The sequence below is a fragment of the Rattus norvegicus genome, chromosome 12 (genome assembly GCF_036323735.1).
Source record: "Rattus norvegicus strain BN/NHsdMcwi chromosome 12, GRCr8, whole genome shotgun sequence".
NCBI classification, from domain to species: Eukaryota; Metazoa; Chordata; class Mammalia; order Rodentia; family Muridae; genus Rattus; species Rattus norvegicus.
The window spans coordinates 40921189-40935517 of record NC_086030.1 but is presented as its reverse complement, the minus strand read 5'-3'; the positions used below and the strand labels follow the sequence as shown (position 1 = coordinate 40935517).

At 47.4% G+C, this 14329-nt stretch overlaps 1 protein-coding gene across 12 annotated transcripts in view; it reads left to right on the top strand.

Moving 5' to 3' along the window:
* The window catches only part of Hectd4 (HECT domain E3 ubiquitin protein ligase 4), a 191353-nt gene that overhangs the window by 56067 nt on the left and 120957 nt on the right, over positions 1-14329 (top strand). For all 12 annotated transcript variants that reach the window (XR_010056783.1, XR_010056782.1, XM_039089874.2 and 9 more), the window contains 8 exons: positions 1098-1256; positions 4969-5082; positions 5516-5656; positions 8835-9067; positions 9372-9517; positions 11876-11946; positions 13254-13359; positions 14171-14291. Coding sequence is in view for 10 of the 12 variants with exons in the window: in XM_039089874.2 (XP_038945802.1) it covers positions 1098-1256; positions 4969-5082; positions 5516-5656; positions 8835-9067; positions 9372-9517; positions 11876-11946; positions 13254-13359; positions 14171-14291 (1091 nt within the window). In the remaining 2 variants the exon portion in view is untranslated. The remainder of the gene's footprint in view (positions 1-1097; positions 1257-4968; positions 5083-5515; positions 5657-8834; positions 9068-9371; positions 9518-11875; positions 11947-13253; positions 13360-14170; positions 14292-14329) is intronic.

Here is a 14329-nt window from a genome sequence, read left to right as displayed (position 1 = left end):
GTTTCTGTGGGCAAATTAAAGCATTGGTTCTAAAAAAGAGAAAGATTTCATTTTGTATATTCTTTTAATCTAAATCCCTGAGAATGGTTTTCTCTCTGTTGAGACCTTGAACAATGAGTTATGTTTTATAGCCTGACAGCTTCCCAAAGCGCTGTGGACTTCCCACTGACATCATCGGCCCTCTCTGAGCTCACCTACTCCACACTTCAGTGCCAGGAATTGGGGAGATGATGTGCAGTTCGCACCTCCTGACTAGAGACAGTAATTATTCTGTTGATGGTATCTTTTTCACTGACCCTCAGAAAGAAATGTATATGTAATGGATTACTGTGAGCAGCGTAGGTTTAAGAGTCCCATGTGAGAGATATCCTGAAAGCCCTGGGTAGCGGGAAGGTTTGGTTGATTCTGTGACAAGAGCTGTCTGCAGTGAATGTAAAGTCACAGACTTATCAAGGTTTGGCTTTAAGCTGGGCACTCTGGGGCCACAGTCAGGTGACTATCTGTAGGTGCCAGGCCAGCCAGTGATAAGGTGCTTCAATTTTTTTTTTTTATAAAATGAAAAACAACTAAATTAGGTTATCAATCCCCAGTTACAGCTCAAACAATAGGAATTCTGTTTTGAGATTTATTCTGAGTCTTTATTCTTCTTTTTTTTTTTTTTTCTTTTTTTCGGAGCTGGGGACCGAACCCAGGGCCTTGCGCTTGCTAGGCAAGCGCTCTACCACTGAGCTAAATCCCCAACCCCTCTGCTTAATCTTTTTATATTTATTTTATTTTATTTTCGTGTATATGTGTATTTTGCCTACCTTTATGTCTGTGCACCAATTGTGTGCCTGGTAGCCTCAGAGGTTAGAGAAGGATTTAGATGCCCTGAACTAGAGTCACAGGCAGTTGTGAGCTGCCATGTAGGGGTTGGGAATCAAAACCCGGTCCTCAGGAGAAGCAGCAGTGCTTATAGTCTCCTCGCCATCTCTCTAACTCTCTCTAACATAGCCTGTCTTTGTTTCAGTGTGGACTCCTCATAGCCAAGCCCATTTTCTAATCCAATTCATACGAATACGACACACTTTGAGTAAGCACTCTCATTCCTTCTCCAGCAAATACTAGCTGCGGCCTTCCTCTGAAGACGCTGCGGAGGACACCCATGTACACCTGCGGCACTTACTTGGTGATGCTGGTCCCACCTCCGGGAGGGTCCGGCAGCTCTGCCACCCGCTCTCTTTTTGGTGGAACCAGTGGTCTGTCATCTTTAAAAAGTAAGTATGTTCTATTGGAACGCTGCTCCTGATGCACCTCTGCACTGATCGCTTCTCTGTGGCTTTGTAAACACCATGACCAAGGCAACTTAAGGAAGAGGGAGTTTGTTCTGCTGCTGTTCTCAAAGTCTAAGGGTCTGCCATGGAAGGAGAGGCATGGCAGCATAGGAGGAAGCCAAGAAGTCACATTTTCTTGTTTTCTTTTGTTTTTGAGACAGCATCTCTCTATAGTCGTGGCAGTCCTGGAACTCTGTCCATGGACCAGGCTGGCCTCAAACTTCCAGTTATCCGCCTGCCCCTGCCCCTGCCCCTGCCCCTGCCCCTGCCCCTGCCCCTGCCCCTGCCCCTGCCCCTGCCCCTGCCCCTGCCCCTGCCCCCCGAGTGCTAGATTAAAGGTATATCCTCCACAGCCAGCTCAGAAAGTCACATTTTTCATTTCAAGGATGAAACAGAGAGAATGAACTGGAAGTGTGGCTGCCTTCAAGCTCTCAAAGCCTATCTCCAGTGATATGTTTCCTCCTGAAGGGCTGTACCTCCCCATACCTTCTCCAAACTGGGGACTGAGTGTTCAAATGCATGAGCCAATGCAGGACATTTCTCATCCGAACCACCACAGTCTCCAACTCTGAAATAGAAAGCATTCTTACTTATTGCTTTAAATGTACTCTGTTACAGTTGCTCTCTGATAACACAAAATAATAATGGCCAATGAGTGACAGGTCGATGAGTGACAGGCCGTCTCAGTGACGGTTTTACATGGTCAATGAGTGACATGCCATCTCAGTGAGGGTTCACTGCCGTGAGCAGACACCATGACCAAGGCAACTCGTATAAAGGACAGCATGTAATTGGGGCTGGCTTACAGGTTCAGAGCTTCAGTCCATTATCATCAAGGCAGGAACATGGCAGCATCCAGACAGGCATGGTGCAGGAGGAGCTGAGAGTTCTACATCTTCATCTGAAGGCTGCTAGTGGAAGACTCACTTCCAGGCAGCTAGAGTGAGGGTCTTATAGCCCACACCCACCATGACACAGCTACTCTAATGGGACCACACCTTCTAACAGTGCTACTCCCTGGGCTGAGCATATACAAACCATCACACAGGCTGAGAATCTGTTAATTTATCTGGTGCTGAGGATGGCACCTAGGCCGTGTGTTCTGCTGTTCTTGCCTGAAGCTACAGCCCAGCCCTCAAAATGTAACTTTTTTTTTTTTTAAGATTTATTTAATCTATGAGTACACTGTAGCTGTCTTCAGACACACCAGAAGAGGGCATCGGATCCCATTACAGATGGTTGTGAGCCACCATGTTGTTGCTGGGGATTGAACTCAGGACCTCTGGAAGAGCAGTCAGTGTTATCCACTGAGCCATCTCTCCAGCCCCAAAATGTAACTTTTTAAACTTGCTTTTATTTTTTTCCTTTATTGTCTTACCATGTAGCTGTATCTGTTTTCAAACTCAGAGTAATCCACCTGTTTCTAACTCTTGAGTTCTGGGATTAAAGGTGTTGGTCACCGTGACTGTTCCCAAACCTTCCTTTGGTCTCCATAACATAGCTTTTCACCGACTGGAATTTAGGCTCCTTGGATTAGAAGGACCACTACCATGAGAATGCAGTTGACGCGTGAAATGCTTCCTTCTGTGGCCTGCTCCATGTTGGTCATCATGGGTCTCAGCATGAGGAGACACTCGTGCTCGCCTGCAGTATGCTGGACACCCACCCGTTCTTGCCTTTAGACCATGGGGGTTGTAGGTGGTTAAAGGTACCTGAGCTTGCCTTCAGGGGCTCTGAGGACTGATGTTGTCTATGACGACTAGAAATACTTCCTCACTGTTAGAAAGAAGGTGCAGGGGGTTGGGGATTTGGCTCAGTGGTAGAGCGCTTGCCTAGCAACCGCAAGGCCCTGGGTTCGGTCCCCAGCTCCGAAAAATAGAAAAAATAAAAATAGAAAAATAGAAAGAAGGTGCAGGCGTACACGTTGCAGAATGTGAGCATAGAAGCCATCGTGCAGCAGGACAAAAAGGAGAGACTTCTTGGAGTCTCAAGTTGGAATGGTGAGAAATAAGCATTTATCTATGTGCAGGCAGAGTAGCGGCTTCCATGATAAAGCACACTGAAGAAGTGTGGGCAAGATCACTTTGTGGGATAGAACAGAAGGAAACACAAAAAAAGAGGGCTGGGGATATAGCCCAGTGTAATTCTTAGCTGGTATGTCCAAGGCCCCAAGGCTTGTCTTCAGGAGCGGAGGAGAATTAGCTGGTATAGTTTAGTATAGAAATAGTATAGTTCCTGCCACTATGATGGCGGAGGTGCTGATGCTGTTGAGAAGGAAGAAAGGAGCTGTGAATGGTGGTGCACACCATAAACCTTAGCACAGCGGTTCTCAATCTTTCTAATGATGCTGGGACCTTTTAGTACAGGCCACCTACATGTTGTGGTGACCCCCAATCATAAAATTATTTCATTGCTACTTCATGACTCTAACTTTGCTACTATTATGATTTGTAATGTAAATATCTGATCTATAGGATATCTGATAAGTGACCTCTGTGAAAGGGTCAGTCAATCCCAAAGGGTCACGACCCACAGGTTGAGAAGCACTGCTGTAGTACTTGGGAGGATCAAGAGCCATAGCCACTTAGTAACTTTAAGCCAGACTGTGAAGGAAACACCACAACAAGAAAGAAAGTAGATAAACCCAGGCATGATGTTGCACACCCACAATATCAGCATCTGGGAAGGTGAGCAGGAAAATCAGGCATTTGAGGCTAGCCTGGACATCATGGTGAAACTCCGTGTCCAAAACCAAAACCTCACAGATGAGTGTGAGGCCAGCAATAATAGCCAACGCACACGGGCCTGACCTGGAAGCTTCCACTGCTAGGAGGTAGCTTGGGAGGGAAAGGCTGTATCTCCTCCTCCACATTGTGGTCTGTTGTGGAAGGAAGTCAGAGCAGGGACTCAGGCGCAGCAGGAGACAAAACCTGAAGCAGGCCCATATGGAGGGTGCTGCTTTTTTATGGAATCTAGAGCCGCCAGCCCAGGAATGACATAATGGGTGGGGCCGCCCCTATCAATCAGGAATTAACAAAATGCTTTACAGGCTTTGACCTTTCTCAGTTGAGGCTCCCTCTCTCAGATGGCTAGAGTGCGTGTCACATTAACATAAGGCTGTCCAGCACAGCACTTTACATTGTCCCTGCTTTGCAAGTGGTTACTAGGAGGGAGGCTAGCAACCTTCCATGCTATGGAGAAGTGGTAGAGTCAGAAAGCAAACCTAGCCGTAACGCCGTCCTTCACTGCTCCCTCCCCTGTGTGAGGAAAAGCCCAAAGTGCCTGTAAGAGCCCCAGTGAGCGGAGAGCGACCTCATAGCAAGGCTGGGAATGTCTCCCACAAGTGCTGCCCCTCTGTGAGTCAGGGCTTCCTATCCCTTCTGGGCTTTCTCTTTTGACCTTCTAGTGTAGAAAACCACCTCATGTCAACATTGCTGTTTTAGATCACTTTCAGAAATATAGTTTAATATCAAGTTTATGAAGACACGTGGTCAGCATTGCTTTCAGGGGCTTCTGCGTCCGTCTTCCATTTTCGTTGTTACTATCACTAGAAATCAACAAAAAGGCAATTTCTAAAGAAGTCTGGCTAAGAGCCGGAAACGGAAACTTTAAAGAGTAGTCCTCAGCTCCATTAAGGTGCTGTTTGTTTTCACAGTCCTGGCCTCCAGTTTGGTGTATAACATTTCTGATGGCCAGTTTGCAAGTCGTGCAGACCTCATAGATGCTGCTGGAAGCTCGCTGGGGCGTGGTGCTCTCGTACCAGGATTGGGTAAGACATGAACACACCTCTTTCAGGCTCCAAGCCTGAACAGTTGAGTTTATTCGTGTGAACGTGTTAGAAAATGAACCGCGGCTCTTCTCCTAACTACAGGGCTCGCAGAGGGGTGTGGGACTCATTACTGTGCATTGTTGTTATCTGTTCCTGTGGTTCCTTGGGCTTTTCATGAAAGCCCCTTGAGTCCTTTTCAGGCGCAGGTCCTATGAATTAGTTGCTGCAAACCACGTATTTTATTATTCCTTCTCACATAGGAACTGAGCAAAATTGTAAATTAAATTTAGATTTTATGCTCAGGTCCAACTTATCTGTTGTCATATAGATCTTTGGGGTAGAGTTGTGGCTGTCAACACTGGGGAATTGCTGCCCTTTGCTCTGTGGTGTGTGGGAACTGTGCTGAGGTGTGCGGCGGCTGTGTCCTTTGCAGGTGCCTGTTACGATACCGTGAACAACATGCTGTGGACCTGCTCAAATGACTACATTGACCAGTGGTGCAATCCTGGCAACCAGGCCTTCCATTACGTGTGCCAGAGGCTGGGTGTCAGCCATATCATCCCCGAGCCCAAAGGTGAGCTGCACTCTCAGCCCCAAACATGGCCAACAGAGGAGCAGCAGTGTATGGGAACAGAGGCAGCAATAGCGCATTTGCAGTTCCCTTCTTTCCCACTGTTGTCTGCGGCAGGGAAGGCTGGCCATGGAAGGAGAAAGCATGCAAGCCTATGGAAGTTGTGAGGAACTTGTAGGCTTTAAAGAGAAACCCCTATTTTCCTCCCAAAATCTGAACTTAGATGTAGAGTTTGATTACTGGTGCTAGAGAGGGTCTCACGTAATCTCAGCATGGGAGAGCCTCAGGGAGAAGGACTGCTCTGCGTCCTAGACTGCCCCGGGCTGCAGAGTGAGTTCTTAGCTCAAAACAAAACCCAAAACAACATTGGTTACTAGTTTTCAGGCTAGAATCCTCCTAAGTGCTGGGACTAAAGATGTGTGCCACCGTGCTTGGCAATACTGACATTGTTAAGATCAAGTGGTACGGGGAGGAAGTAACTCAGCAAATGCTCTGTGTAGAGTATTATTAAAACAGACATCATCAGAGTAAGAGCCATCTATATCCAGGTTTGGGAAATCGCTCAGTGGAGTCACCATATTAAAAACAACAACAGAGGGCTGGAGAGATGGCTCAGCGGTTAACAGCACTGACTGCTCTTCTAGAGGTCCTGAGTTCAAGCTCCAGCAACCACATGGTGGCTCACAGCCATCTGGAATGGGATCCGATGTCCTCTTCTGGTGTGTCTGAAGAGAGCAGCAGTGTACACACATACATAAAATAATTCTTAACCCCCCCCACAAAATATGTTAAAATAATAAAAACAACAGAAACAACAACAAAAATAGCACTCAGGAGTTGTGATTTGAGGCTAGCCTATCCTACATAGTTCATTCTAGTCCAGCCAGGGCTGCACAGTGAAAGCTCATCTTAAGCAGCCAAGCAACAGCAGCCACCATACGACCCTCAGCAGTGGAAGCCTGTGGCGTCTTTAGGTGAGGCTGCTCTCCTCTCCATTCAGCCTTGGTCACTATAGACGTTCCACCAGGGTGGGACCTGTTGTGAAAATTGGCAGTTTTGCTTCCTGAGGGCTGAATGGTTTGGCCTGAGCCTTCCTTGCAGCAGCAGCAGCAGCCGCAGCAGCAGCAGCAGCAGCAGCAGCAGCAGCAGCACCATCTTTGGTACCAGAGAGAGAAGACCAGGGCAGGGACTCAAGAGAACAGCAAAGTACCTGGAAACTTGATGCATCTCTATAGAGGCTCCGTACAGTACCCTTCATAAGGGATCCTGAAGGGCCTTGATGTATGCTCATGTCTGATAAATGTAAACTGAAAAACTTGTCAGAGGGCCAGACAGAAATTACATGTCAGGGCAGAGTTTATAAATGCCCGAGCTGGGACAACACCCTGAACTGTGTGTACAGATCCACATAGAATCAAAGTGTCACTAGCTCAAGAGGTTGGGGTGCCACCTCTGACTGTCGGCTAACAGTCATCAAGTCTTGAAATAAAACCCAGACCTGGAGTATGACTCAGTGTATGGCCGACTGTCAGAAGGAGCCAGGCCCTGGCTTCCATCCCTAGGACCAGACACAAGGACAGTGACAACTGTGAAGCAAGGTTAGAAGAGGAAGCCCAGCTCACACTGTAGACACTCAAATAAAGAAGAGTGTGGTGACTGTGACAAGAGGAATAGAAACTCAAATAGAGAAATAAGCAATTAAAAATTGAGAGAGAGTCTCATGTATTCCAGGCTGAAATCAAATTCAGTATGTAGCCAAGGATCATCTTCAACTTCTGATCCTCCTGCCTCCACAGCGTTGGGTAATACATCCAGTTTATGCTATGCTTCATGCAGTTAGATAAACACTACCAACTGACCTACATCCCCACCCTCAAGAAGTCACTAAAGCCAAACCCACTGTAACTAAGCATGCTAAGCATCCAGCAGAGGCGGAATGTCCAGAGCACTAGGAGTTTGGCTACCTAATGCGTCTTGGGCTAGCCCGTGTCTTATGAGACTATCTAAACTCAAGCTATAACCTGAGAGAATAGCACCGAGGTCATGTGACTTTCGCTCACACTATACTCTAGGACTTGTGTCAGCCTGACAAGTTGGAGGGATGCTGACACTGACAGCCTGCTTTCCACGGCGGCCCCAGCCGCCAACCTCCTCACTCTGCCGTCTCTGCACATTGGTTAAGAGTCCACCCTGGCCGGACAGAGAGCAATTGCATATTAATCACCTCAGGAATGAACACATTTCTATAAATTGTGGGTACATATGTATGCTTCCTCTCCACCGTGTGGGTTCTGGGGGCCGTTACCTGCTGAGCCACTCTCCCAGCCCCTGCAATTACCTTAATATCTGAAAAGTTAGTAGGAATTCCTCTGCTTTCCTTCTCATTTTCATAGTTTTGCGAACTTGCTAAAGTGATTGGTTTGCTTTGTCCCCATAAATGGAAGGGACTTTTCTCTTAGTTGTGCCTTGTGTTATGTGCTGGAGGTTGGAGCCAGGGATGTTGGTGGGAGGCAAGTGCTCTAACAAGTGAGATTCCTGCAGACTGGGCTGGGACCATCGAGCCGTTTCTTCAAGTCCCCAAGTGGCCCTACTTGTACTTTGCCCATTTAGATTATTCTCTCCCTCCATCCTCTGAATGCCTGCAACCATCCCGGGGCCATGGAGTGATTATATAAGACACTGCTTGCTCACCTTTAATTGATACACATCTATCCAGATAGGATAGAAATGGGGATGCCACGGACGGTACTTGTGGGCACGGCCTCTTCCTCTGGCAGCATGAGCGTGGCTCTCCATCTAGTAGACTGGTTACCAGCTGGGGCTGAGCTGGCCTGAACCCAGTCTGAGCTCCCCCACTTTGCAGCTGATCTACGGTATCTGAACATCTCTCACTGTTTGCTTACTGCCCTGTAAAACAGGGCTGAAAGAGTTTCCATTATAAGCCTGCATGTCAAACCTTATCCCATTGTTAAGGACGTGTAGCCAGCTCAGTAAGGGATGGCTTCCTGTGCCAGAAAGCACAGTTCTCACATATTTACATTTCACACTCTGGCAGGAAGGGTCTGGAACAGCATTGGGATCTCTGGGCACCGGGAGTCTGTCCTCGTGTGTACACTGGAGACTTGCTCTCTGCGATGCCTGCCATGACTTTCCTCACCATGTTTTCCTTTGTATCTTCCAGAAGAGGCCATTAGCACAAATGAAGTCATAAACCAGTTACTGCACCATGTTGGCGCCATGTGCATTCACCAGCTCAACCTTCTAGCCACGAACCCTAACCTTCCCATCACAAGTGTCCTGGGCAAGCAGCACCCAATCGAGGCACGCCATCTGAGCAGCATCTGTGACATCATGGAGAAGGCCATGGTTAATGGTGACACCTGCATCGTGCGCTGCATCCTCGTCGTCTTTCAGGTACATACATGTCAGCATATGTGAGCAAGATGGCAGGCCGGAGCCACCCGTTCCCAGAGCACCTTCAGCAGCTGCTTGGCATCTTGTCTTCTACCGTGTGTGTTGCACACGGAGAGCGGACGGTGCTGTGTAGCTCATGCTGTCAGTGTGTGAAAGGTATTTGCTCTGTGCTGTTGTGCAGTCGAAGAATGGAGTAGAAAACAGACCTGCTTATCTCTTTGTAAGCTCCATGTACTTTCCTTCAGAGCGCTGGTTTACCCTGGTGGAGTGAGCACACTGAGCTGTGCCCGTTATGTTTCTGTAGGTGGTGTTTAAATTTTTCTTCAGCCCACAAACTGAAAGGAACCGTGACATCATTCGGCGGTCAGGATTGCTTCTTTGGCAGTTGTTGATGGCACCAAAGGATCAAATCTGTCCTGAAATTCAGAAGGAGGTCTGTCTTGCTATCAGGTAAACAGCAGATGGGTTTTCTTAGTGTCCCTGCAAAGTAGGTACTGCAACGGGGCCCTCTCTGCAGGTTGAAGCTGCATAGCTCAGCCCATCTGGAGTCTGGACCTCACCAGCTGAAAAGCATTTCCCCCAGCACCAAAGGCAGCCCACTCTGGTGTCTCATATGTGAAAAGAAAACAAAAGCAAAACTCTCTCTCTCTCTCTCTCTCTCTCTCTCTCTCTCTCTCTCTCTGTCTCAGACAAGGTTTCTCTGTGCAGCCCAGAATTCTGTAATTCTATAGACAAGGCTGCCCTCGAACTTAGAGATCTGCCTGCCTCAGTGTCCTGAGTGCTGGGATTAAAGGCGGGCATCAGCAGCACCTGCCGAACACAGCTCTTGCAAGGGTCGGAAATGTAGTTACGCGCAGCCAGTCCGTTCAAGTGTGAGGTGGCTTGGGCGCGTGCTTTGCCGCGAGCAGCCCGACTATCTAGAGTTGGCTCTGCCATTCACATTGGCCGTGATTTCTGTCTCCTCAGGTGCTTGGTGACTCGTTGGCTGATGTAGGTAGGACAATGCTTAGTTGTGCTAGTCCTTGTCAGCCTGTTCGGGATCTCCTTGTGTGGTTGCTGAGATGGCTCAGTGAGAAAAATCACTTACCACCCAAGCAAGATGAGACCTGAGTTTAATCCTTTAATCCCCACTGCAGGAGGAGAGAATCAACTCCTGAGGGTTGTCCTTTGACCTCCAGTCATACACCGAGGCATGGATACCTGCAGTCACATCACAGACACACAGACACACAGACACACAGACACAGACACACAAACACAGACACACACACACACACACACACACACACACTAATAATAGTAATGGGTTTTTTTTTAATCATTTTGAGCTGGGCATAGCAGCACATATCTTTAATCCCAGCACTTTTGACGCAGAGGCAGGCCAGGCTCTGTGAATTCAATGCCAGTGTGGCCTAAGTGAGTTCCAAACCAGCTAGAGCTATACAGCGACTTTGTCCGAAAACAAACAAACACAAACAAAAACAACAACAAAACCTCAATAGTGATTTTTTTCTTAAAACATATTTTTGAGGGCTGGAGAGATGGCTCAGAGGTTAAGAGCACTGACTCCTCTTCCAGAGGTCCTGAGTTCAATTCCCAGGTCCTGTTCTTTCAGAGCAAGCATTTGATTCAATGGTCTGTCCTCTCAGCCTCCTCACTGGTGAACTTAGAGGCTGTGGCCTAGTGAGGATTTTATTGTTTTGTTATGGCTTTGGGGAGGGCATATTCTTTTGTTTTTGGTGGTGGTGGTGGTGGTGGTGGTGGTGGTGGTGGTGGTGGTAGGTTTTTGGGACTGATGGAGCTAGACTGACCTGGAGCTTGAGATCCTTTTACCTCAGTCTTTCAGTTTCTGGAATTACAGGTATGCGCCCTCATGCCCAGCTATCAATTAATATTAATTAATGAATTAATTTTTGAGACAGACTCTCACTATGTGGCCCTCACTATATCTACCACTATACATACCAAGCTGGCCTCAAGTGCATTCTGTACCTCAGACGGCCTCAGTGTTGTCCTGATTGTTTATTTTATTTCCATCCATTTTCACTTTCATAGAAGTAGAGCTGTGAGATGACCACATGTAGTTTAGAGTTCCTGGAGACTGCGATGGCTGGCTCGTAAGCGTGCTCTGGCAGGAATGGGTGCAGAGGGCAGGGTTTGGGGCTGTGTTTTGAGCTACTTCCTGGCGAGCATTAAAGCAATAATTCAGATGTGGGTGTGGTACAGGCAGAGACCCCTGGAGTCGGGTAGTGCTGTGCTGTCTTTGTGATGGCTTTTTAAGTGCATGGGACACAGGACATATTTAGGCTATGTACTAAGTCTGCAAGTCTCTGATGACATTTTTCACCCTGTTCTTCCAGGCTTCTCAAAAAACTGAGATCAGGAATTCTCTGTGCCACATGATTGTGGCACAGCCTGCATGTCTAATTGTCTTGTCAGCATTGACTCTTCATAGCTCTCCAACTCTCTCACTGGTTCTTTATGGAGTCTGACATACATTACCATCGTGAATTCACAGGCAAAAGATGGGAAAGACCTCTCTTATCAGAAAACTCACTGGAGTATATCATGTTGGTGAAATTAAGTCTCAGCCCCTGGGGTGGGGAAGGTAAAGGCCAGCGTCCTCCTGTACGTAACGCGGCTGGCCTTGAACTTGAGATGACACACTCATCTCTCAGTCTCAAGAGCTGGGGTTACAGTGCATACCACCGTGTCTGGCCAGACTGGTATCTTTAACAGAAACTCAAATAGCTAGAGTTTGTATTTTCTAGATTTTTTTTTAACTTGCTGACATTCCTGTCATTTCAGCTCTGGCTTAAATATTTTATACCCAGGTGAAACGGAAATCAATAACTTACTTAAGCTGGTCTTAACAGAAGGTGAGGATTATCTTTGAACAACTCTGTGTGTGTGTGTGTGTGTGTGTGTGTGTGTGTGTGTGTGTGTGTGTGTGTCTATCTGTCTGTCTGTCTGTCTGTCTGTCTGTCTGCGTCTGTCTGTCTATGTGTCTGTGTATTATTAAGAATTCAACCTAGGGCTTTGAATGTACTAAGCATTTACTCTGCCACTGATTGTATTCCACCACCCCCTTTTAAAAAATATTTATTTATATATATGAGTACACTGTTACTGTCTTCAGACACACCAGAAGAGGGCATCGGATCTCCATTGCAGATGGTTGTGAGCCACCATGTCTTTCCTGAGAATTGAACTCAGGACCTCTGGAAGAGCAGTCAGTGCTCTTAGCCGCTGAGCCATCTCTCCCCCTTTTTAACTTGGGAAACAATTTATTTATATTCTGTATCCTAATTGTTTTATCTGCATGTGTATCTGGGTACCACACACCTGCAGTCCCCATGGAATGCCAGAAGACATTGTTAAATTCTCTGAAATTGGAGTTATAGAAGGTGTTAGGACTCCATGTGGGAATCACTGTGCCGTCTCTCCTGTTCCCTTTGAGAGAGAGAAAAGAGAGTATCGCTAAGTTTCCCACACGAGCTTTGAATGTTCAGTTTTCCTCAGCCTTCTGAGTAGCTGAATATGCTATTCTTTCCTGTTCTTCAGGAAACTGCTGCACTGTTGCAGGGCTTCTCATTTTCTTCCTGTTAGTCAGCATACTTGAAAAAGTGTGTATGTGGGGCTAGAGAGATGGCTCAGTAGCTAAGATCATTGGCTGTTCCTTCAGGGGACTTAGGTTTGGTTCCCAGCACCACATGGAGGCTCACAAACATCTATGACTCCAGCTTTAGGGCATCTGATGCCCTCTTCATACCAGGCATGTATACGGGGCACATGCACACATCTAGGCAAAGCACACATAAAATACATCTTAAAAAAGCTGTGGCTGGGGGTTGGGGATTTAGCTCAGTGGTAGAGCGCTTGCCTAGGAAGCGGAGCCCGGGCTATGGGGCCGTTTTGCTGCTGTTTGCTTGAGTCTAAACTCCGTGCTCCTAGGTTGTGCTCCTAGGCTGTCCTCCATCTATTTTTTTGGAAACTTTTTAAAAGTAACATCAGTTTTCTTTGAGCAGGAGGTGCCGTTTGTTAAGACATCGTTCCAAGCTGACCTCGAACTTGTAGCAGCCCTCCTGCCCCAGCCTCCCCGATGCTGGAAGCACAGCCCAGTTAGAGAGATGGCTTCTCTAAGTTCTGTTGCCAGGGTCACTCATGGCTTTTTGTCCTGTATCAGGAGAGAGAAACAGTGGACTCTCCCAGCTTCGGGATGTGATCCTCACCAACTTAGCAGAGCAGCTTCAGAACAACCGGTTCGGCAGCGATGAGGACGATCACTACAGGTGAGGCCTGCTAGTTGTCTCTCTGTGGCCGACTAGACCCGCCCCCAAGAGCAGCTTCAGAAGAAGTGATTTATTTGGACTTTGCAGTTTCCAAAGGATAAGGTTGCATCCTGGTGAGGAGGCTTGGCTGCAAGCAGCAGGTGTGATGACAGGCGTGGGGAGCAGAAATTATGAGCTCGAAGTGGTACAAGACTTTAGCTCTCAGAGCCTGCTCCCAGGACACTCGTCCTCCAGCAAGGCTGCACCACTAAGACCTCTCCAAGCAGCACCAGCAAATGCCCCCGCCCAGGGGGACATTCTCATTCAGACATAGCACAGCTACTGTGTTGGCCACGACTAGCCTTTTCTCTAAGTGATAACTTACATGTAAATGTGTTTGGTCATCAGTTTCCTGCTATAGCTAATAAGGTGGCCAGAATATTGAAACTAAGCTCTGGGCCCACTGAGATGTATTGAACCCTGCAGCTGTCCTAAGAGCTGAGGCGACTTGTTTCAGTGTGGTGAGTGGGAAGTGCCTGGGGCCTGGCAATGTCCTCAGCAGGAGTGATGGTGAGGGAAGTCTAATGGGCAGCTGGCTTGCTCCTGTGAAAGAAGCTGTGTGCCAGAGTTACTAGAGTTAGGAGTTAAAGGCTACATAGTAGTCTTTGGTTTTCTGGTCTTTTTTTTCTTGTATTTACTTCTAAAATACTTGAAGTAGGAGGTAGGGCACCATTTTGGTCTGTGGTGTGTCTGGTTTAGTTTGACTCGATGACAGTGATTGGCTTCCTGACTGTCTCAGCAACTGTACTGTGTATGCTTCCATGTTTTCAAGACTCAATGACGAGCTCTTACACTACATCCTGAAGATTGTTGTGCGAGAATCCTGTATCCTCATCACCAAGTGCCAGACAGTCTCCAAGGATGATTTCCAGAAGCTCCTTTCAACGGTGCCTGTAAGTGAGGACCTTACTAAGGGAGTGTTGTCTCCTCT